At 45.7% G+C, this 23204-nt stretch overlaps 1 protein-coding gene across 1 annotated transcript in view; it reads left to right on the top strand.

Moving 5' to 3' along the window:
* USP39 (ubiquitin specific peptidase 39) overlaps positions 28–23204 on the top strand; it is a 35217-nt gene continuing 12040 nt past the window's right edge. Inside the window, exons 1-9 of the mRNA XM_013987875.2 lie at positions 28–2640; positions 6589–6658; positions 9860–9954; positions 11301–11437; positions 12904–13056; positions 17683–17908; positions 19318–19395; positions 21309–21376; positions 22430–22618. Of these exons, the coding sequence (XP_013843329.1) occupies positions 2373–2640; positions 6589–6658; positions 9860–9954; positions 11301–11437; positions 12904–13056; positions 17683–17908; positions 19318–19395; positions 21309–21376; positions 22430–22618 (1284 nt within the window). The 5' untranslated portion in view covers positions 28–2372. The remainder of the gene's footprint in view (positions 2641–6588; positions 6659–9859; positions 9955–11300; positions 11438–12903; positions 13057–17682; positions 17909–19317; positions 19396–21308; positions 21377–22429; positions 22619–23204) is intronic.

Raw genomic sequence — 23204 nt, 5'->3', positions numbered from 1 at the left:
GCGGAGTTCCAGGCGTGAGCTGGGCTGGTGGAGTGGTGCTGGGAATGGGACGTGCGCGACTTCCATTCCCCCGGCGGGGCCTTGCCTTTTTTGTGACGTTATCAATAAGAAAGCAGGATTTAGGCTTACTGCTGATGCACCAGAAAATTCAGAAAAATACAAAGCACCCATCACAGCACTCCGTGATTTGTGTGGAGCCTTCTCGTCTTTTTTTCCCGTGATGAGATGCTGCGAAAACTCCATCATCAGCTGCGTGATCGTCTCATCTTACTCGTGATCTGCGAGGTCGTGAGGAGGCCAGTGCCCGGAAGGGCAAACTGCGGCGCCCCCGTTGCTCAGCCCACCCCCCTGCCCGCACCGGGCCCCTCGGCCCCTTCGCCACCGGTGGCGGGGATGCCCCCTTCCAGCCCACCCAGCGCCCACTGGTCTGACGTCTTAACTCTCTCCGTGAGAGGATCTAGAGCTTTTCAGGGGTCTGAGCCTGTGTCATTTTTGAATCCTCTTTAAAAAGAGACAAAAGATTAGAACAGGGATGGATTGATACATCCACACGATGGAATATCGCTGAGCAGTCAAAAATAACGAGCTGTTACACATTCAACAGCGTGGATGAATCTCAAAATAAATATGCGAGTGAACGAGGCCAGGGGTAAAAAGACTGGTTCTGTGTTTCCATTTAGATAAACTCTAGAAAGTGCACTGATCTGGAGCTCCCTTGTGGCTCAGTGGGTTAAGGATCTGGCATTGTTACCACAGCTGCTCTGGTCGCTAATGTGTAGGGGGTTCCATTTATGGCCTGGGAACTTCCATATGCCAGAGCTGGCCAACAACAAGGACAAAAACAAAAACAGAAAGTGAGTGCACTGAAAGCACGTCAATGGTGGGGGCAGAACACTTGGTGGCTGGTGGTTAAGTTCATTATCTCTTTGGTTTTGGACTGTATATGTACCTCCATTGATATTCAAGCAGACTAACTTATGTATTTATTTTTTTTCTGCTGCACCTGCAGCATATGGAAGTTCCATATGCACGTCAAATTGGAGCTGCAGCTGCCAGCCCATGCAACATCCACACCGATCCTCCACACATCATCTGTGACCTACAACTCAGCTTGGGACAACGCTGTATCCTTAACCCACTGAGGGAGGCCAGGGATCAAGTCTGCATCCTCACGGACAGTGTCGGGTTCTTAGCCTGCTAAACCACACCCGGAATTCCAAATTGCACACTCGTTTCATTTGTCTTTTTTATTTTATTTTATTTTTTATTTATTTATTTTTTTCCATTTCTTGGGCCGATCCTGCTGCATATGGAGGTTCCCACTAGGGGTCGAATTGGAGCTGCAGCTGCCGGCCTACGCCAGAGCCACAGCAACGCGGGATCCAAGCTGCATCTGCGGCCCACACCACAGCTCACGGCAACACCGGATCCTTAACCCACTGAACAAGGCCAGGGATCGAACCCACAACCTCATGGTTCCTGGTCGTATTCGTTAACCACTGAGCCCGGACGGGAACCCCTTGTCTTTTTAGGGCTGCACACGCAGTACATGGAGGCTCCCAGGATAGGGGTCAAATGGGAGCTGTAGCCGTCGGCCTTCACCACAGCCACAGCAACGAGGGATCCGAGCAGTGTCTGCGACCTACACCACAGCTCAGGGCAACGCCGGATCCTTAACCCGCTAAGCAAAGCCAGGGATCGAACCCCCGTCCTCATGGATGCTAGTCGGGTTCGTTAACCGCTGAGCCACACGGGAACTTCCCAAATTACACATTTCAAACGTGCAATTTATTGAAGGTCAGTCACAACTCAGTAGAACTATATAAACAAAGTAGTTCGTGGTCGCGGAAGGGGTCGTGGAAGTCTCAGGCCTTGAAGCTTGAGCTTTATCAGCGTCACTTGTCTCCCTCATCTCATCGTCGTTTGCATTTTCCTGTGATACCAAAAACAATCCTCTAAATGTGGAATTAGAGCCTCGGGGTCGCTCCACTGTATCCTGGTTCGGTGTCAGTCTCTGAGACACGGAAACTGGAGACGACCTTCCAATTCTGGTTGCAGGGCACAAAGTATCTTGAAGAAGCCTGGGGCCCAATGACAGCTTCCGGAAATTCCGCAGCTAGTAAAAAGTTCTTGTCTTTTTTAGAGAAATCATGGGTAAAGTGGCCGTAGCTCTCCGGCCCCCGGCCCCCGTCTGTCTCTGGGAGGGCCACAGCACCCCCCAAACTCACAAGAGGCGCAGTACTTCTTTGCGGCGTAATTTGTCCCTATCGGCGAGTCGTAGAGTCTGTAAACAGCGCCGTTTCTGATTGGCTGCTTGCCCCGCGCTCCGTCTCGCTCGGAGTCTGCGCCGGGCAACTGGGCCGGTAGTGGCGATGTCCGGCCGGTCCAAACGGGAGTCTCGTGGTTCGACCCGCGGGAAGCGCGAGTCCGAGTCGCGGAGCAGCTCGGCTCGCGTCAAGCGGGAGCGAGATCGGGAGCGGGAAACCGAGGCGCCGAGCTCCCGGAGCAGCCCGGTGCGCGTGAAGCGGGAGGTTGAGCCGGCGAGCGCGCGCGAGGCCCCGGCTCCAGTAATCCCAGCCGTGAGAGTGAAGCGGGAGCGCGATGTCGACGAGGACTCGGAGCCTGAGCGGGAGGTGCGAGGTGCGCGGGGCCGGGCGCGGGCTCCACTCTGGCGTTCTTCTTTTTCTCTTTACAATCTTCCTTCCCCACAAAGCGGTCACATTACACATGCCACCTGACTCGACTGCGTTTTAATAAGGGTAGTACTAGTCTTAATAATAAAAGTAGTTATAGTATTTCCAACAACAGTGAACAGCAGCTTTAGTTTATTAGATGCCTAACAGGCCAGGCTCTGTGTTAGTTGTTTTACAGGTGTTAACCTCTTTCAGTTATTACAAACACCTCAGGAGTGAGTTCTGCTGTAATTTGAGTGCAGAGCCTGAAAGTTGTGCACTTGGGCCACAGTGCTCTGTTATCTGAGGCTATAGCAGCCGGGAGATCTGGAGTCTAGTCCTGCCTCTGAGACAGTAATTTGGGAAAGTGGGTTTCATGTGTCTGTTCCTCTGTAAGTTAATGGAAGTAGTCTTTGAACCCATCACTTTTGAGAGGCTTAACAAGCCAGCAAGTGTGTCAATCCCCTCCATGACTGTGCCCTCTGCTTCCTTCTGCTGGACTCATTCTGCTTCTCCTATACTCTTTTTTAAAAAAAAATAATTATTTTTTTAAATAGTTATTTCCCAAATACAATTCTTTTTTTTGCTGTACAGCATGGCGACCCAGTTACACATACATGTACACATTCTATTTTCACACATTATCATGCTCCATAAGTGACTAGACATAGTTCCCAGTGCTACACAGCAGGATTTCATTGCTAATCCATTCCAAAGGCAATAGTTTGTGTCTATTAACCCCAAGCTCCCCAACCACCCACTTCCCTCCCCCTCCCCCTTGGTAACCACAAGTCTGTTCTGCAAGGCTTATACTTTTTTTTTTGGTCTTTTTTCCTTCCTAGGGCCGCTTCCACGGCATGTGGAGGTTCCTAGGCTAGGGGTCTAATCGGAGCTGTAGCTGCCGGCCTATGCCAGAGCCACAGCAACTGGGATCTGAGCTGCGTCTGCAAGCTACACCACAGCTCACGGCAACGCCGGATTGTTAACCCACTGAGCAAGGCCAGGGATTGAACCTGCCACCTCATGGTTCCTAGTCGGATCCGTTAACCACTGAACTACGATGGGAACTCCAAGGGTTATACTTTTATATTAACTTTTTTTCTTTTTTTATTACTCGATGAATTTTATTATATTTATAGTTATACAGTGATGATCACAACCCAATTTTATAGCATTTCCATCCCAAACCCCCAACCTGTCTCATTTGGAAACCATAAGTTTTTCAAAGTCTGTGAGTCAGTATCTGTTCTGCAAAGAAGTTCATTGTGTCCTTTTTTTAGAGTCCACATGTGATAGCATATGATGTTGGTGCCTCACTGAGACTGACTTCACTTTGCATGATGATTTCTAGGTCCATCCATGTTGCTACAAATGCCATTATTTCTTTCCTTTTAATGGCTGAGTAATATTCCATTGTGTATATGTACCACATCTTTTTTTTTTTTTTTTTTTTTTTTTTTTTTTTTAGGGCCACTCCCGTGGCATATGGAGGTTTCCAGGCTAGGTGATCTAATCGGAGCTGTAGCTGCCGGCCTGTGCCGGAGCCACAGCAACATGGGATCCGAGCCGTGTCTGCAAGCTACGCCACAGCTTACGGCAATGCCGGCTCCTTAACCCACTGAGCAAGGCCAGGGAACCCGCAACCTCATGGTTCCTAGTTGGATTCGTTAACCACTGAGCCATGACGGGAATTCCTGTACCACATCTTTTTTATCCACTCCTCTGTCAATGGACATTTAGATTGTTTCCATGTCTTGGCTATTGTATATAGTGCTGTAGTGAACATTGGAGTACATGTATCTTTTCGAGTCATGGTTTTCCCTGGATTGGTGCCCAGGAGTGGGATTGCTGGATCAAAATGGTAATTCTATTTTTAGTCTTATATTAACTCTTAAATTTCTTGCTTAAAGTTCTGTGTTTGACGAATTTTGTATTATGTACAGGGTCTAGATTTTATTATGCTCATGGGAAGTGCTTGATAAATGTTCTTTGAAAAATCTAGTTAACAATTTCAGGATATTCTCTGATTTCCCTTAGTTAAATATTCTGTCAGCCTCAGGTTTACCTTCCTTTGGAAGATAAATGGTTTCTTAGATATTTCGCATAGTTGTAAGGAGGTTGTTTTCTCTGGGACATACTAGGATCCCAGTTGTGGTTACTATCTTGTCTTTTTTTTTTTTTTCCCTTTAATTTTTATCATGAAATAGATCATGAACACTAAGATAGACTAAACATAATGTGCAGGTCTAGAAGAGTGTGGGTGTATATCCTTAAACCTACCACTTGTCAAAAGAATCGTGAATGGTCTGAGATTTTACCCTGTTTGCAGACTACCAAATTAGCCTGTCACAGTGTCATGGATGCTGTTGGAAATACATGGGACTGTTGGTCCTGAGACAGTTTATTACAGCAATGACAGTGGCTAGGATATAGCATTGTCATCACTCTCCTAAGTCAGTTCCCATAGTGCAGCTTGGTGAAAAGCCATACACACAGGACAGGAACTCTGAATTTAGAGAACTTGAATCTTCTGTAATGCGCTGTGTGCTTGCCTCCCCTTTGCTCTGTAGGGAGATACCATCTGTTTCCCAAGGCGATTCACTATATAAACATCCTTTCCCCACCCATCCCCTGTGGAATATGGAAGTTCTCGGGCTAGGGATTGAATCCAGGCTGGAGCTGTGACCTATGCTCCGGTCAGGTCCCTAACCCACTGCCAGGGATTGAACCGGTGCCTCCACAGAGACAAGCCGGATCATTAACCCACTGCACCACGGAACTCCCAAACATCCTTGACAAGATAGTCTGGAGGCATTCAGTGCCTCTGGTCACAGTATTGGTGGAAACTCAAGAGACCCATGGAGAATTGCCTCCTGACACTGTTTAGTGTAAGAAGTGGTACTTAAGCAGTACCTTGGAAGTTCCCTTGGCCTTTCCCAGTTGTTACCTGCCTTCCTTGCTTGCTTAGGCAATCACTGTTCTGAGTTTTTTCTGATCGTTTCTACTTTTTTTACTTTATTATTTATAGTTTTACTTTGTATATGCATTCCCAAGTAAAACTTTATTTTATTTTGTGTTTGTTATACATGAAATCATACTGTATGTAGTCTTCGGATTTGCTCTTTTTGGCTAGCTATATTGTGAGGTTCATTGGGGTAGATGTTCATGACAACAGAGTTTTAGGTGCCTCGTTCTTTCACACAGTAGGTAGCGCTTCAGTCTCATGGCAACATAGTATTTGTTCTGTTGATGATATACTAACCAAAATGTATTTCTCCATTTCATATGTGGTAGACATTTGAGTTGTTTCTAATTTGGTCTCTTTCAAATATTGCTGCTATAAAAATCTTTAGTAAAGCATTCCTGGTACACGTGTGAAAATTTTCTCTAGGTTATGTAAGGTAGAAGAGAGATTGCTGGGTCAAAGGGTCTATTTCAGCTTTGACCTTGTACTATTTTCTAAGAGGTTGTAACAGTTTACACTCGCACCAGTAGTCCCTGAGCATTCTCACTGCTCCATATACTCATCAACACTTTAAATTTCCTAATTTATTTTTTTCCTCTCTGGTAGATAGGAAAGTATATTGTTGTGCAAGGAGATTTGCATTTTCTTGATCATTGGTGAGACTGAGCATCTTTTCATATGTTTGTGGGAAGTCTTCCTCATTTTCTGTTTGGTTGTCTTTTTAAAAAATCTGTTCACTGGCTTTCTTTAAATAATTGCAAGCAATTCCTTTGTTGGTTATGTGTGTTTCAAGTGTATTCTCTCAGTTTGTGGCTTTTCTGGGTATTGTCAGGCTACCCATACAGGAGCTCGTCCTGATTAGTTTTCCCTATCACTGTGTTTGTTTCTATTGGTAGTTGGTCCTGAGTATGGCTTTCCCATTTTCAAAGCTGTTGATGATTTTCCTTTCAGCAAAGAATGGCCGCTTGGATTCTGAGGACCAGAGGAGCCGCCACTGCCCATACCTGGATACCATTAACAGGTCTGTAGCACAGGGATGCACTAGCACAGGGATGCAGAGGGCAGCAAAAGAACAGTGGAATCTGCAGAAAGTTCTTTGGGCTGTATGTTGAGCAATATGTTCAAAAACTTTATCTCTTTTAGGAGGAGTTCCCGTCGTGGCGCAGTGGTTAACGAATCCGACTAGGAACCATGAGGTTGCGGGTTCAGTCCCTGCCCTTGCTCAGTGGGTTAAGGATCCGGCGTTGCCGTGAGCTGTGGTGTAGGTTGCAGACGCGGCTCGGATCCCGAGTTGCTGTGGCTCTGGTGTAGGCCGGTGGCTACAGCTCTGATTGGACCCCTAGCCTGGGAACCTCCATATGCCGCAGGAGCGGCCCAAGAAATAGCAAAAAGACAAAAAAAAAACTTTATCTCTTTTAAAGCTTTCTGGGAGTTCCATTTTCACTCAGCAGGTTAAGAATCCAGCGTTGTCAGTGCTGTGGCTCTGGTTACAGGGGTGGCATGGGTTCAGTCCCTGGCCCAGGAACTTCCACATCCCATGAGTGTGGCCAAAAAAAAAGGCTCTCTGCCCAGAAAATTCTACTTCTTGCCATGTTTTTTAATCTTTGCCCTTCAGTTTATTTATGTATTTATTAAAAAATTTTTTTTCCATGGAGTTCCCGTCATGGTGCAGTGGTTAACAAATCCAACTAGGAACCATGAGGTTGCAGGTTCGATCCCTGGCCTTGCTCAGTGGGTTAAGGATCCGGCATTGCCGTGAGCTGTGGTGTAGGTCGCAGATGTGGCTCAGATCCTGTGTTGCTGTGGCTCTAGCGTAGGCCGGTGGCTACAGCTCCAATTCGACCCCTAGCCTGGGAACCTCCATATGCCGCGGGAAGCAGCCCTAGAAAAGACAAAAAAAAAAAAAAAAAAAAAATTTTTTTTTTCATTATTGGCTGCCTCTCAGCCAGGGATCAGATCTAAGTTGCCACCTAAGCCACAGCTGTGGTAACACTGGATCCATAACCCACTGTGCCTGGCCAGGGAGCGAACCTGTGTCTCATTGCTTTTAGGAAGCTGCTGATCCCATTGCATCATAGTGGGAACTCTTGCCCTTCAGTTGAAAGTGTCAGAGGGCATGTTTTTTCAGGGTGGGCACATGCACAGAGAACTTGTAGTTCATTTTGAATTTGTATGAGGAAGTAAAGGGATACACTGTGTCAATGACAATAGCAAATTTAAATATTTATTGAACACCCGCTCTGTGCTAGGTATTACGCTAGGTGCTTGGGATTCAGCAGAGAAAAAAAAAATGTCCTAAAGCAGAGGTGGTTGCCTCATCCTGATATTTTTTGATCCCAGATGCATCTTAGGATGATTTTTCATACATGCTTTCGGGTAACTCTGTCTAATAGACTTTTTTTTTGCACCAATGGAGTGGCTCTTTAGGGCTGTTCATTGTGGTAGGCACAAGGCACCTGTGGCTACTAACCACTTGAAATGTTGGCTTGAGTAATTGAATTTAAAAATTCTATAAAATTTTTTATTGGCTGCACCCTTCACATGCAGCACGTGGACGTTCCCAGGCCAGGAATTGAACCTTCACCAGAGCAGCCACCCGAGCCCCTGCAGTGACAGCCCTAGATCCTTAACCTGCTGTGCCACAGGGGAACTCCCGTGAATTTTAAATTTTATTTAATTTTAATTAATTTACATTTAAACTCCAGTAGCCATGTGTGCCTCGTGTCACCTTTAATGGACAGTGCAGCTGTCCTAGGACCATTACTGATTAATTAGAGTTAATACTTGAGAAGGAATCCCTTTGCCACCTGTGGATTCAGTAGAGGTAAATTGTTTTTTTTACTAATAATTTTTATTTTTTCCATTATAGCTGGTTTACAGTGTTCTGTCAATTTTCTACTGTACAGCAAGGTGATCCAGTCACACATACATATATACATTCTTTTTTCTAATAATTTTTTTTTTGTCACTTGTCTAGTGTTCATATACCATGACTTGAGGAGATAGATCTGTTTTTGGGTATTTCCCTAAAATTCTTCAGACTTCTCACTTATTTTTATGGCCTTCTTAATAAATTTTTCTTTTATGAATGGGTTTATTTGCTCTTTTTATGTCATTTTATGCCCAGTCTTTTCATTTGAAATGCTGTTGGCACTGTGTTACTTTAGTCCTACTTGTAGCTTTCCTTCCAGAGAAGGTAATAGAAGATTCTCATCTGGTTGTGAATACTAAAAAGAAAGAGGGTCATTGATAAAGATATCTCTTTTTTTAAATTAAAAACTTAAAAAAAAATTAATGGCTATATGGGAAGTTCCTGGGCCAGAGATTGAATCTAAACTGCAGTTGGGACAAAGCTTGATCCTTTTAGTCCACTGCACCCGGCCAGGGATTAAACCTGTACCTCTGCAGCAGCTACTCGAGCTGCTGCAGTTGGATTCTTTTTTTCTTTTCTTTTTTTTTTTTTAGGGCTGCACTTGTGGTATATGGATGTTCCCAGGTGAGGGGTTGAATCAGAGCTGCAGCTGCTGGCTTATGCCACAGCAGTGCCAGATCTGAGCCACGTTTGCAAACTATGCCATAACTTGTAGCAATGCCAGATCTTTAGCTCAATGAGAAAGGCCAGGAATCATCATGGATACTAGTTGGGTTCTTTTTTTTTTTTTTTTTTTTTTGTCTCTTGTCTTTTTCGGGATGCACCTATGGCATATGGAGGTTCTCAGGCTAGGGGTCTAATTGGAGCTGTAGCCGTCAACCTACACCACAGCCACAGCAATGCCAGATCCGAGCTGCATCTGCGGCCTACACCACAGTTCACGGCAATGCTGGATCCTTAACCCACTGAGCAAGGCCAGGGATCGAACCTGCAACCTCATGGTTCCTAGTCGGATTCGTTTTAACCACTGAGCCAAGATGGGAATTCCTACTTGGGTTCTTAACCCGCTGAACCATAATGGGAACTCTTGCAGTCAGATTCTTAACTCACTGTGCCACAGTGGAAACTCTGATGGAGATACCTTTACACTACTTTGGGGCTTGGTGGGTGGAGGTACTGTATTAAATGTCTAGGTAATGAAGAGTTCATGTTTCCCATGATTTGTATGTGGTTGTTGAGCCATTCTCTGAAGGATGCTACGTGGGAACACGGAGCCAATGCTGCTTCACTCGGTGCTTGCCTAGGCATCCATCCCTATTAATTGTTTCTGTTTTATTTTGGTTCTCTTAGGAGTGTGCTGGACTTTGACTTTGAAAAACTGTGTTCCATCTCTCTGTCACATATCAATGCCTATGCCTGTCTGGTGTGTGGCAAGTACTTTCAAGGTAAATAGATGTTTTGCATTACAGACTTGCTGAATCTTCAGTGCTAACCACAGGTCTATTGCAGAGAGTCGTTTTTTGAAAGAAAGTAAGCTGCTATTAGGAATCAGGTCTAATAACCCCCATCTTTGTTCCCAGGAAATTGGAATACTCTTAGAAAATCCACAGGAGGTTCTCTGATTGGTCAGAACCTGAATACATATGAAGGAGAGAAAGAACTAGCCATGTGAGAGACTATGTAGGTAATCCGAGAAACTGGGATTTTTTTTGTCTTTTTTGGGGCCACACCTGCAGCATATGGAAGTTCCCAGGCCAGGGGTCGAATAAGCTGCAGCTGCCAGCCTACACCACAGCCACAGGAACGCGTGATCTGAACCTGTGACGCCACAGCGCAGTTAATGCCGGATCCTCGACCCACTGAGCAAGGCCAGGCATCCAACCTGTGTCCTCATGGATACTAGTTGGATTTGTTTCTGTTGTACCACAACAGGAACTTCCAATTTTTTCATTCTGTTTTGTTTTTTTTTTCCCCCTGGGAATTTATTATTTCAGTTCATTTAGACTAAGCAAATGCTCTGTGCACAGTATAGTGGAAGATTCAGAAGAAACATGAACTACACATTCCTTGCTCTTATAAGGATCTTACAAATAGTCATGGTTAACACACAAAATAATTGGCAAACTCTTAAGATTTTAAAGATTACTGCTGGACTGTGTGGCACTGAGTATAAATAAGGACAGTAGGAGTTGAAATATGCAAAGATCAGTGTTAGCTGGAGTGTTTGTGTGTCGAGTTCATAGAGGAGGTGGAGTGGAACTTGTACTGGCAGGACATGCAGAGTTTGAACAGGTTCAAGGTAAGATATTCTAGAAGAGAGTGGTAACATGAACAAAGATAGTTGGTACAGGATTGTCCTGAATATAAGCAGTTGGAAAATCAGGACTAAGTGATGGTAGACCGTCACAGGATATGCATATGTGTGTATGTGCAAATCTGTATATGTAGGTACATACACTAGTGTATATAATATGTGCATAGATGTTCCTAGTGAAACCAGCTCATATACCATATATACACACACACTATGTGTATACATACACAAACTATTTTTCAGTTCACATATATGAAATGAGTGCCTCTATGTCTTATGCTGTCTGTGGACTAAAGCAACGTGTTATTCTTTCTTGCCAACTTTCGTGTTAAGAGGAGTGCATGTGGAAGAGTCATTTCATGGATGGCAAAGTACTTGTGTTGATATTAAGTGTTGTGGTACAGAGTAATGAAAGCCACACTGCTCCTTGCTCTTCCGGAGTCCGCCCTTCTCACAGCCTTTCATCCTTCCCCATAGGTCGGGGTTTGAAGTCTCACGCCTACATTCACAGCGTCCAGTTTAGTCACCATGTCTTCCTCAACCTCCACACCCTCAAGTTTTACTGCCTCCCGGACAACTATGAGATCATTGATTCCTCGCTGGAGGATATCACGGTGTGTGTTCAAGAGGGTTGGTTTGGATCTAGTTCTCCTGGGAGCCACCCCAGGGATCCTGGGAATCTGCCCCATCTGAAGTCAGGGAAGAGTCAGTCCTTTGGGCTTTGAGAGGCTTTTTCTTTGGGAGGAACCAGGGAAACTAAGTAAGGAGGTCTCGATTCATATTTGTGCGTGGTCTCAGCCAGGCTATCATTTCTGCTTTTAGTCAGGAGTGAAGAAGTATGGCTACTTGCTAACTGGAGTGAAAGCATTTTTGTGAAATAAATTTCTCTCCCATACTTTGGAGTCAGGATGTGGATAGGGCCTGGTGTAGGACGGTGGACACCAAGATGTATACCGACTCCCAGCTATTTTTGACACGATGTAGCCAGAATGGTCAGCTTGTCCTCTCTGTGGGCTCCAGTTTGTGACCTGTGCCAAGAGTCACAGGTCACAAATGTACTTAAGTGGGGAACATGGAAAGTCTTCTTTGGCTCTGGTTACTGTTGGACCTGTTGATTATTGTTCTCCTTTTCCCTTTTCAGCAAGAGTTGCATATTCAATAGAGTTGAATATTTATTACGGAAGCTTGGTGTTCAGTGTTTGAAACACTAGTTATGCCGCTTTCATAAGATTTATACATGTATTTCTTTCTGTCATTTTTTTTTTTTTTAGGGCCACACTTGTGGCACATGGAAGTTCCCAGGCTGGGGTCGAATCAGAGCTGCAGCTGCCACCTACTCCACAGCCAGAGCCAAGTCTTCAACCTCCACCACAGCTTGCATCAGTGCCGGATCCTTAACCCACTGAGTGAGGCCAGGGATCGAACCTGCATCCTCATGGATACTTGGTTGGGTTTGTTACCACTGCGCCACAATGGGAACTGCGTATACATCTGCTAAAATTGAGGTTAAGGTGGTTATGAACAGTACTTAAAGAGAGAGAAACTGAAAAGAATTCAAGCTTTCAAAGTGAGTTAGTTGTGACCTCTCTGCAGCCTGTGACGTGATGACCCTCATAGTTCTAGGACTGGGAAGGTTCTGATCCTGCCCTTCCAGCCACAGGGAGTCACGAGATTTCAGTCCTGTGGGGAGGGGAGGCGACACGATGCTTTTGCTCCTGCGCATCGGGGGTGGACATGGTCTGGCTCACTGTAAGGTCCCACTCAGAATGTAGACTCTTGCCACCTGCAGACTTGAGTGTCCTGCAGCTTGTGACTGTCATTTGTCCTGGGATCTGAGGAAGGGCCTGGGATTCAGTGATTTGGGGTTAAACACAGAGATCGCTGTCTAGATGAGTGATGTGGAGCGGGCCTGTCCCATGTTACCTCAGCCCTTAGACCTTCTGTTGGGAGCCCGCTGGGTGGGTGGTGAGACATTCATGACCAACTGTTTTTGTTTTTGGCAGAAATTGCTATTCTGGGTATATCTTGTGAGCTCTGTAGACAGCTCTCAAATGACTGAGCCTTTTCTTTTGCTTTACAGTATGTGTTGAAGCCCACTTTCACAAAGCAGCAGATTGCTAACTTGGAGAAGCAAGTCAAGTTTTCCCGGGCATATGATGGCACCACTTACCTGCCAGGTATCGTGGGCCTGAATAACATAAAGGCCAACGACTATGCCAACGCTGTCCTTCAGGTAGGATGGAGGTGGGCTCCTGAGGGAGGGGGAAACCTGGGAGCACTGTGAAGGTTGGCCAAGAAACACCTGCCTTCAGGGAGAATGCGGCCAGGTTGTCCTCAGATCCCAAGTCTTGCTGAGACTCTACTTGGCATGTTCATTCTGCCCCAGGCAGACACGGATGTTCTGCTGCTGCCAAATGGTGGGCCTGTTCCAGCCTCTGGAGCTTGTAGGGAATGAGGAATAGAATCTGCATGTGGCCTGTAGTACCAATAAGAAACACATACAGTAGATAATGCTTTTTTTTTAATGTAGCAGTGCAGATATTCATTATGTCAGCTTTCTGATGTCTCTGTCCTGCCCCTTTGCTTAAGCCCCAAAATGGGGAAGGCAGAAAGCCAAATTTGTCCTGTTTGCAATTAAGTTTTTCTTTTTAAGAAATTACATGGGTGGAGTTCCTGTTGTGGCTCAGTGGCTAACGAATTCAACTAGAAACCATGAGGTTGCAGGTTCGATCCCTGGCCTTGCTCAGTGGGTTAAGGATCTGGCGTTGCTGTGAGCTGTGGTATAGGTTGCAGACATGGCTCAGATCCCACGTTGCTGTGGCTCTGATGTAGGCCAGCAGCTGTAGCTCCTATTGGACCCCTAGCCTGGGAACCTCCATATGCCTCGGGAGCAGCCCTAGAAAAGGCAAAAGAGAAAAAAAAAAAGAAAGAAAGAAATTACATGGGTAATATGTACACATTGTAGAAAAATTAGAAGTCATTGGTAAGTATGAGTAAGAAAATTAACAGTCATTCTACCTCACTCAGAAAATTTTGATTTAAATGGAGGAATTCCCGTTGTGGCTCAGTGGGTTAAGAACCCGACTAGTATCCATGAAGATACAGGTTTAATCCCTGGCCTTGCTCAGTGGGTTAAAGGATCTGGCATTGCCATGAGCTGCGGTGTAGTTTGCAGATGTGGCCCAGATCTGATGTTACTGTGGCTGTGGTATAGGCTGGCAACTGTAGCTCCGATTCAACCCATATGCCACAGGTGCAGCCCTAAAAAAATAAAAAGTAAATTAAAAAACCCTGTTAACATGGACTTTTTTTGTCATGCAACAGTTTAAGGATGTAGCATTGTCACTGAAGCAGCTTGGGTCACTGCTGTGGTGGTGGTTTGATCTCTGGGCCAGGAACTTCCACATATTGCATGCGTGGCCAAAAAAACAAAAAACAAAAAATAGGAGTTCCCATTGTGGCGCAGCAGAAACGAATCCGACTAGGAACCATGTGGTTGCAGGTTCGATCCCTGGCCTTGCTCAGTGGGTTAAGGATCCGGGTTGTCGTGAGCTGTGGTGTAGGTTGCAGAAGTGGCTCAGATCTGGCCCTGTGTCTGTCTTGGGCAGTTGCTGTGGCTGTGGTGTACGCCGGCGGCTACAGCTCCAATTTGACCCCTAGCCTGGGAACCTCCATGTGCTATGGGTGAGGCCCTAAAGAAATACAAAAACTAAAAACCCCACCACAACAACTATAAACAAGCTTATTGGTGGGAAGACAGATACAGAAAGTATAAAATGAGGACTTCCCATCGTGGTTCAGTGGAAACGAATCTGACTAGTATCCGTGAGGATGCAGTTTCGATCCCTGGCTTCACTTAGTGGGTCAGGGATCTGGTGTTGCCATGAGCTGTGGCATAAGTTGCAGATGTGGCTCGAATCTGGTATGGCTGTGGCTATGGCTGTGGTATAGGCCAGGGGCTACAGCTCCAATTTGACCCCTAGCCTGGGAACCTCCATATGCCATGGGTGTGGCCCTAAAAAGACCAAAAAGAAAAAAAAAATTCACTTCTAGATGCAAACTATTTAGAATGGATAAGCAATGAGGTCCTACTGTATAGCATGGGGAGCTATATCCAGTCTCCTGGAATAGAACATGATGGAAGATAGTGTGAGAAAAAGAATGTATAAATACATGTGACTAGATCACTATGCTGTGCAGCAGAAATTGACACAACACTGTAAATCATCTGTAATAAAAATTAAAAAAAAAAAAGACCATCTGCAAAACAGGAAAAAGACCTTTACAAGACAACAAATCTGCCAGCACCATGATTTAGATGTTTCCGTCTCCAGAGCTGTGAGAAATAAATTTCTGTTTAGGGAAAAAAGTTCACATCTAAAGTTGATTCTTACATTTTTTTTCATGAGTTGTTGGGCCTGCTCATTTTTCTATTCATGGTCCATTTTACTGAACTTTTTCTTTTTCTTTTCTTTTTTTTTTTTTTTTTTTTTGTCTTTTTGCCATTTCTTGGGCTGCTCCTGCGGCATATGGAGGTTCCCAGGCTAGGGGTCTAATCGGAGCTGTAGCTGCCAGCCTATGCCAGAGCCACAGCAACTCGGGATCCGAGCCATGTCTGCAACCTACACCACAGCTCACGGCAATGCTGGATCCTTAACCCACTGAGCAAGGGGCAGGGATCAAACCCGAAACCTCATGGTTCCTAGTTGGATTCGTTAAGCACTGTGCCACGACGGGAACTCCCCTACTGAACTTTTTCTCTTGCATTTATTGCACATTCTTGGTTCTAGTTCTTATTTGGCCTTTAAACTTTGTTTATGGTATTTTTGCATAAAGAATTGAGTGAAAATAGTGTATCTATGAGTTTCGGTTTGTCATTGGTGTCATGCCTGATTCCTGGAAAGGTCAAATTCTTAGGTGGAGAGACTTTACCCACTGTTCCTCCTGCAGCCCCTCATGGCTTTGTGAAGGCTGGTACAGGGTAGCCAGATAGGATTGGAACATGTTCAGAGCAGTTAGAGTTTTTGGCTTGTGATGGGTCTTAGTCCCCTTAGGAAGTTCTCTTTATTTACACAGATAAGTAGATGAGCATTCCTTTTTTTTTTTTTTTTTTTTAGATGGCCGCACCCTCGACATATGGAAGTTCCCAGGCTAGGGGTCGAATCGGAGCTGTAGCCACTGGCCTATGCCATAGCCACAGCAACATCAGATCCGAGCCGAGCCTGTGACCTACACCACCGCTCACGGCAACGCCGCCAGATCCTTAACCCACCGAGGGAGGCCAGAGATCGAACCTGCGTCTCATGGATACTGGTCAGATCCATTTCCTCTGAGCCACGATGGGAACTCCTGAACAAATTTTCTGTGATGATGTTGCCACTAAAATGGAATTGAATGTACCAAGTACTCCATCAGCAGGGAGAATAATTTTTCCCCAGGGCCACCTACTATTTGTATTGTTGCTAAAGCCAGAAAGCAACCTCTCTCCACATCATGGATAACTGAGAATTAAGATAAAGTTTATTCATACTCTTTTCCTTTTGAGAGTAACTCTAAGCAGGAACTCCCTGTTTCTTTAGCTGAGCTAAGCTTGTAGGGGTTTCCAGATCACCTTTGTCATGATGGTGTTCTCTGCATCCTGAATTGTTTTCCCCAGAGACGCCTAGGTGTGCTGTGTTGAGCAGTGCCCTTCTATTCCTTGTAAGTGAGCTGACCTTGCCAAAAAAAGTTGTCTCATGGTAAGCATGGGGCTGGTGAGGATTCACGAACCTGTCAGGAAGGAGCTGTGGAAGACAGGAGCATTCATTTCTGGTCTGTTCTGTGGTCTCCCTCCCACTTTTGTACCTCACACTAATGAGCCGGTGTTTTTTCCTGAACTAACATGGCTGGTCTTTATCTTTTTGCCCAGTCAGGTAAGATTTATTTTTGTTCTCTTAAACCTTTTGACCATTTTCCATAGTCACAGAGTATATTCATTTTTATACACAGTTGTATCGTTTTATTTTCGCCCTCTCAATACCACATTTGGGGAAAACACCAGATTTTATTATGTTGATTTGCATGTTTTAGTTTTTAAATTTAATGTTAAAAATTTATTTTTTTGGTCATGCCCACAGCATCTGCACGTGGAAATTCCTAGGCCAGGGATCGAACCTGTGCCACAGCAGCCACCTGGGCTGCTGCAGTGACAAGGCTGGATCCTAATCTGCTGTGCTACAAGGGAGCTTCTCCCATATTGTTTTAATGTGCAGTTGAGAGAGGGGGGAACTATGGTCTCCAGATGGTTATCTCTGCCCCAGCCAAGTACGTGATGAAGAAATAGTATTTGTGTTTCTAGCCTTCAGTTCCTTGTGAATCCAAACATAGTCACAGGCCTGATAAACACAGGAAACTATTAAATAAGTTGGCCAGTTGATAGGGATTTGAATACCTTTTCTTTTCTTTTTGTTCCATCTTTTTAGGGCTGGCATATGAAAGTTCCCAGGCTAGGGGTTGAGTTGGAGCCGCAGCCACCAGCCTATGCCATAGCAACACTGGATCTGAGCTGCATCTGCGAACTGCATCACAGCTTGTGGCAACCCCAGATCCTTAACCCACTGAGCAAGGCCAGGGATTGAACCCACATCCTCCTGGATACTAGTTGTGTTCTTAACCAATCAACCACAATGGGAACTTTTGAATGCCTGTATTTTAAAACCCCTTCATCATATCCACATCAGCAAAATGTCTGCAGAGCTGGACTTGCCATGAAAATCAATGTAAGCTGATAATTTCTCTAATGTGAACTCTGGGGGATTCTCCAGGAGTCCATTTACTTCTGCAGAAGGGCTATGGTTTAATCCGAGTGTTTGACTCCTAGGCTCTGTCTAATGTTCCTCCTCTCCGGAACTACTTCCTGGAAGAAGACAATTATAAGAACATCAAGCGTCCTCCTGGGGATATCATGTTCTTGTTGGTCCAGCGTTTTGGAGAGCTGATGAGAAAACTCTGGAACCCTCGAAATTTCAAGGCACATGTCTCTCCCCATGAGATGCTTCAGGCTGTTGTCCTTTGCAGCAAGAAGACTTTTCAGATCACCAAGCAGGGTAAGGAAGGAGTAATTCATGTTTTCTGACTTTAGGGCCACAGAGCTAGTCTCATGAGCACATTGACTTCCACTTTGCAGCAAACCTTACAGTAGCTGGAGTGAGTGTCCAGTGGGTGGCGTGGTTAGGTTCCTCACTCTTCCTTCATCAGCCAGCCCTGCTCAGAGACCCAAGAGATTTCAGCAGGATAGAAAGTCTGTCTGATTTGGTGAACTAAGTTTTACAGCTCAGGGGAGAATCAGAAAGCTGGGGAAGGCACCAACCCTTACCAGGCAGCTGCCACTTTTGCTTCTCATTTTGTCATGTTGCAGAGCAGGATATTCTAATGAATTATTTGGGTAGTTTTCATCCTTCCAAACCAAGTTACTGCTACATGAATAGCACTTAGCACCTGAATCTACTGTAGTATTCTCTAGATCGGTTGATTCACCAATCACTTGTGGTGCTAGGTTTTAGAGCTGCAGGGATCAGAAACACAGCTTTTCTCTTCCAGGAGCTCCCAAACTAGTGGGGAACTTGCTTATGTAGAAAGATGATTACAGGGTGTTAAGTGCTGTGATGGAGGAAGTACACTATGCTCTGGGAGGGAGCTGGGCTGGGGGTCAGCATGAAGGAAGAGACACCTGAGTTTTAGGTAGAGGGGAGTTGGTTGGGGGTGGGCATTCCAGGTAGAGAGGACACTGGACAGGAGCGTGGAGGTGCCTGGCACAAAGAGAGGACTGCACGTGGCTGGACCTTGGACCAGCACCGAGTGCCGAGGTGGAGGTTGGAAGAGAAGGACCACATTGTCGGGTTTATGTGCCGGTATAAGGAGTTTGGGGAATCAGTGAAGGCTTTTAAGCAGAGAGGTGCCGTCACATTTTTGTTTTAAAAACATTCCGGCTGAGGAGTGACTTAGAGGGGAAGTTTAGTAATGGCTTTTGATGGGTGATGAGACTCACGTTTGGAAGAGAGATAGTGATCAAAGGTACTCTTTAGATCAAAGAGCCTGGGGGTGAGTTAAGATAAGAAGACTTAAGGGAGTTACTGTTGTGGCCCAGTGGGTTATGAACCGGATTAGTATCCATGAGGATTCAGGTTCAATCCTTGGTCTAGCTCAGTGGGTTTAGAATCAGGTGCTGCTGTGAGCTATGGTGTCGGCCGGCAGCTGCAGCTCTGATTTGAGCCCTAGCTCCCAGAACTTCCATATGCCACTGTGAGGCCATAAAAAAAAAAAAAGAAGACTAAGAGCTTGTCCGTCAGGAGTGCCAGCATGTAGTGGGTGGCCAGATAGAGGAGGATGCCAGGGGATGGGATAGGGTGGCGAGAGAGGAAGGAGGAAGAGCAGGAATGTGAAGTCCCGCCAGCCAGCACGTGGTTTGGATTACACTGTCTCCCAGCTACAACATCCTACCTTCCTTCTTTTCCAGGGGATGGAGTTGACTTTCTGTCCTGGTTTTTGAATGCTTTACACTCAGCGCTGGGGGGCACAAAGAAGAAGAAGAAGAGTAAGTCATGTTATTTTGTAAAAGGAGCTCTATTTTGCCTGCTTCCTTTCAAAAACATTTTGCAGCTTCCCAGCCTTTTCTTACCTGTTTATCTTTTTGGGTTGGGGGGTGTCTCTGCACATGTGGGCCAGACCTTGTTCCTGAATGGGTTCTTTTCTGTTTTTCTTTATTAGGAGATGTGTATAGCCAGTGGCAATTTTTTTCCTTTTTTCTTTTTTGGCCTCATCCACAGCATATGGAAGTTTCCAGGCCAGGGATTGAGATCGAATCTGAGCTGTAGCCACAACCTATGCCATAGTTGTGGCAATGCAGGATCCTTAAACCACTGTGCAGGACTGGGGATCAAACCCTCTTGACCTCAGAGACAATGCCGGATTCTTAACCTGCTGCACCACAGCGGAAACTACCCCAATGGCATTTTTGTTTGTTTGTTTGTTTGTCTTTTTGCCTTTTCTAGGGCTGATTCTGTGGCATATGGAGGTTCCCAGGCTAGGGGTCCAATTGGAGCTGTAGCCGCCGGCCTACCCGAGCTGTGTCTGCAACCTACACCAACCACAGCTCATTGCAACGCTGGATCCTTAACCCACTGAGCAAGGCCAGGGATCGAACCTGCAACCTTATGGTCCCTAATTGGATTTGTTAACCACTGCGCCATGATGGGAACTCCCCCAATGGCATTTTTAACAAGTGGAAATGGATATAATTGTGCCGTTGAAATCCTGACCTGGTTTCAAACTGAGAACTCAGCAGCATGTGGTAGACATGTGGTGCCACAGTGAAGACTTGGAGGGTGGTTTGCCTGGCTCGTGATTTGGTAAAGCATACTAAAAGCTAGGTCTTCGCCCTGAGCCTGTGCTTGGAGAGGTGAGGCTGGCGTCTCTGTAGACTCTCAAACCTCGAGTCCCAGGTCTCTTAGCATCCATGCTGGCTTAGCAGTAGTTAGCCATTTCTCAGGGGTGCTGAAAATAACTCTTGCTTAGAGACTGTGGATAATTTTGGAGCCCGATTGCAGTTTTCCTCTTCCTTTGTTCCGGGGGTGTTGGTTTCTGGATGTGGGATTATGGCCTGGCTCCCTTTCTGCCAAATGGTCCTGCCACCTCTACAGGTATCTTCAGCCCATGCACACCAGAGCCCTCCAGCTTTTGTCTTGTCAGGATTCTAGAACCCTGTGGTGGCTCCGTTCTCATTGCTTTGGTTTTGCCCTGCTCTATCCCTTAACCTGTCGTTTTCCTTTTATGTCCAGTGCAGGGTGGACATGGTGTCCCTTTGCAGGCGCACACGATTACGGTTCTAGTTTATTTATTTATTTATTTTTGTCTTTTTGTCATTTTCTTGGGCCGCCCTCACGGCATATGGAGGTTCCCAGGCTAGAGGTCTAATTGGAGCTGTAGCCACTGGCCTACTCCGGAGCTACAGCCATGGGGGATCCGAGCCTCGACTGTGACCTACACCACAGCTCACGGCAATGCCGGATCCTTAACCCATTGAGCGAGGCCAGGGATCGAACCCGCAACCCCATGGTTCCTAGTCGGATTCGTTAACCACTGCGCCACGATGGGAACTCTGATTCTAGTTTCTTGAATGTATCTTACTTTATTTGTTAATGTTTTTGTGATTCATTAATCTTCAGTTTCTGTAAATCACTCATTTATTTCAGACGCACTTCATTTTTCTCTAAGGGGCCAAGCCCTGTGCTTGAGGGTCAGTGGGTTTCTTGTGGAGAAGATAGGTATACCATTACTTACGCAAATAATTCTAGAGGTACCAATGTGGCGTATGTTCTGTGTTTAGTGAGAGCTTTGGGTCTTACAGTGGAAGAGGCTGGTTTATTTCAGAAATTGAGGAATTAGGACTGTACTTGGAAATGCTTTCCTACCTAACAAAATTTGCCTTTTTGACTTGGGTTTGTCCAGCTATAGTGACTGACGTCTTCCAGGGATCCATGAGGATCTTCACTAAAAAGCTTCCTCATCCCGACTTGGTGAGTGCTTTGAACTCAAGCCTTGGGCTGATTTATGTTGCCTGACAGGATTTGGAGTGGACAAAGAGATGTCTAGATAACTGGTACAGCCTTTTATCCAGGAAGAGAGAGACTCTTCAGAACACCTGCCAAGTGGCACTTCCCTTGGGTCCCTGTTGCATCGGTGTGCTGGTTGGGGAGGTAGTCGTTGGATATGCAATTGACCTTTGAGCACCACCAGTTTGAGCTGCACTGGTTCACTTATATGCAGATTTTTTTCAATACATAAAACTACTTTGTTTACATTTCACAGTTGGTTGAGTCTGCGGATGTGGAATCTGTGGATGTGGAGGGCCAACTGTGGGACCTAAGCATCCATGGGTTTTGGTATCCAAGGTGTATCCTAGAACCAGCCTCTTATAGATACTAAGAGGTGACTAATTTGAGTGGTCTGGCCACTAGGTGGTGCTGGAGTGTTTTTTCCAGAAAGCTCAGAGACGCTTTCTAGTCCATCTAAAGGCTTTTATTTTTATTTATTTATTTATTTATTTGGCTGCAGCATGCCACAGCTTTATGTAGGATCTCAGTTCCCAGACCAGGGATTGAGCTGGGGCTGCAGTGGTGAAAGCTGTTCTCATGACAATACCAGATCCTTAACCCACTGTGCCACAAGAGAACTCCAGTACTGGGGTATTTAAAGAAAATCTTTCTGAAGATGGAAGCCTAGTTTTTGCATTAATCTAAACGGTTGTGCAGAAATTCTCTTGTGGTGCCTCAGGTTAAGGATCCAGTGTTGTCACTGCAGCCACTTGGGTCACTGCTGCGGAACGGGTTTGATCCCTGGCCCGGGAACTTCCACATGCCACAGGCACAGCACCCCCATCCCCCCCAAATAAAAGTAAAACAAACAGGTTGTGCAGCTGCACATGAGACTGCCCAGTCTCTCCGACACCCTTCTTGGTTCACCTCAATATTAAATGAAGTAAATGAAATAGAAACATGGTTTCTTTTATCAGTGATGTTCTCCACTCTCCTGCCACTCCTTCCCTCCTTTTTCTTATCACTCATTTCTAGCCAGCAGAAGAAAAAGAGCAGCTGCTTCACAATGATGAGTACCAGGAGACGATGGTGGAGTCCACTTTTATGTACCTGACGCTGGACCTCCCTACCGCCCCCCTGTACAAGGACGAGAAGGAGCAGCTCATTATCCCCCAAGTGCCCCTCTTCAACATCCTGGCCAAGTTCAACGGCATCACTGAGAAGGTAGCCCATTTGCACACCTGCCCTGCTGATCCCCCTCTTTCTCTTGATGTTTGTCTTTTTATACTTGGAAATCACCACATGTATGTAACGCTTTTATTTCAAGTGTATTGTGCCTGTTGAGCCTCTCAGACTCCATGCTCTTTCACCCCCAGCTCCTAACTTGAGTTTTAATACCTCTGGGTATTGTGGAGAAAGGAGGGGGTAAAACTCACAAAAGCAGGAAGAACTCCCATCTTTTAAAAAATATAACATCCGGGAGTTCCCGTCGTGGCTCAGTGGTTAACATATCTGACTAGGAACCATGAGGTTGTGGGTTCGATCCCTGGCCTTGCTCAGTGGGTTAAGGATCCGGTGTTGCCGTAAGCTGTGGTGTAGGTCACAGGCGCAGCTCGGATCCCCCGTGGCTGTAGCTCCGGAGTAGGCCAGTGGCTACAGCTCCAATTAGACCCCCAGCCTGGGAACCTCCATATGCCGAGGGAAGCGGCCCTAGAAAAAGGCAAAAAGACAAAAAAAAAAAAAAATATATATATATATATATATATACATATACACATACACATATACACATACACATATACATACATAT

This window comes from Sus scrofa, chromosome 3 (assembly GCF_000003025.6).
Source record: "Sus scrofa isolate TJ Tabasco breed Duroc chromosome 3, Sscrofa11.1, whole genome shotgun sequence".
Classification (NCBI taxonomy): Eukaryota; Metazoa; Chordata; class Mammalia; order Artiodactyla; family Suidae; genus Sus; species Sus scrofa.
This window is presented reverse-complemented; position numbering and strand designations above follow the sequence as displayed.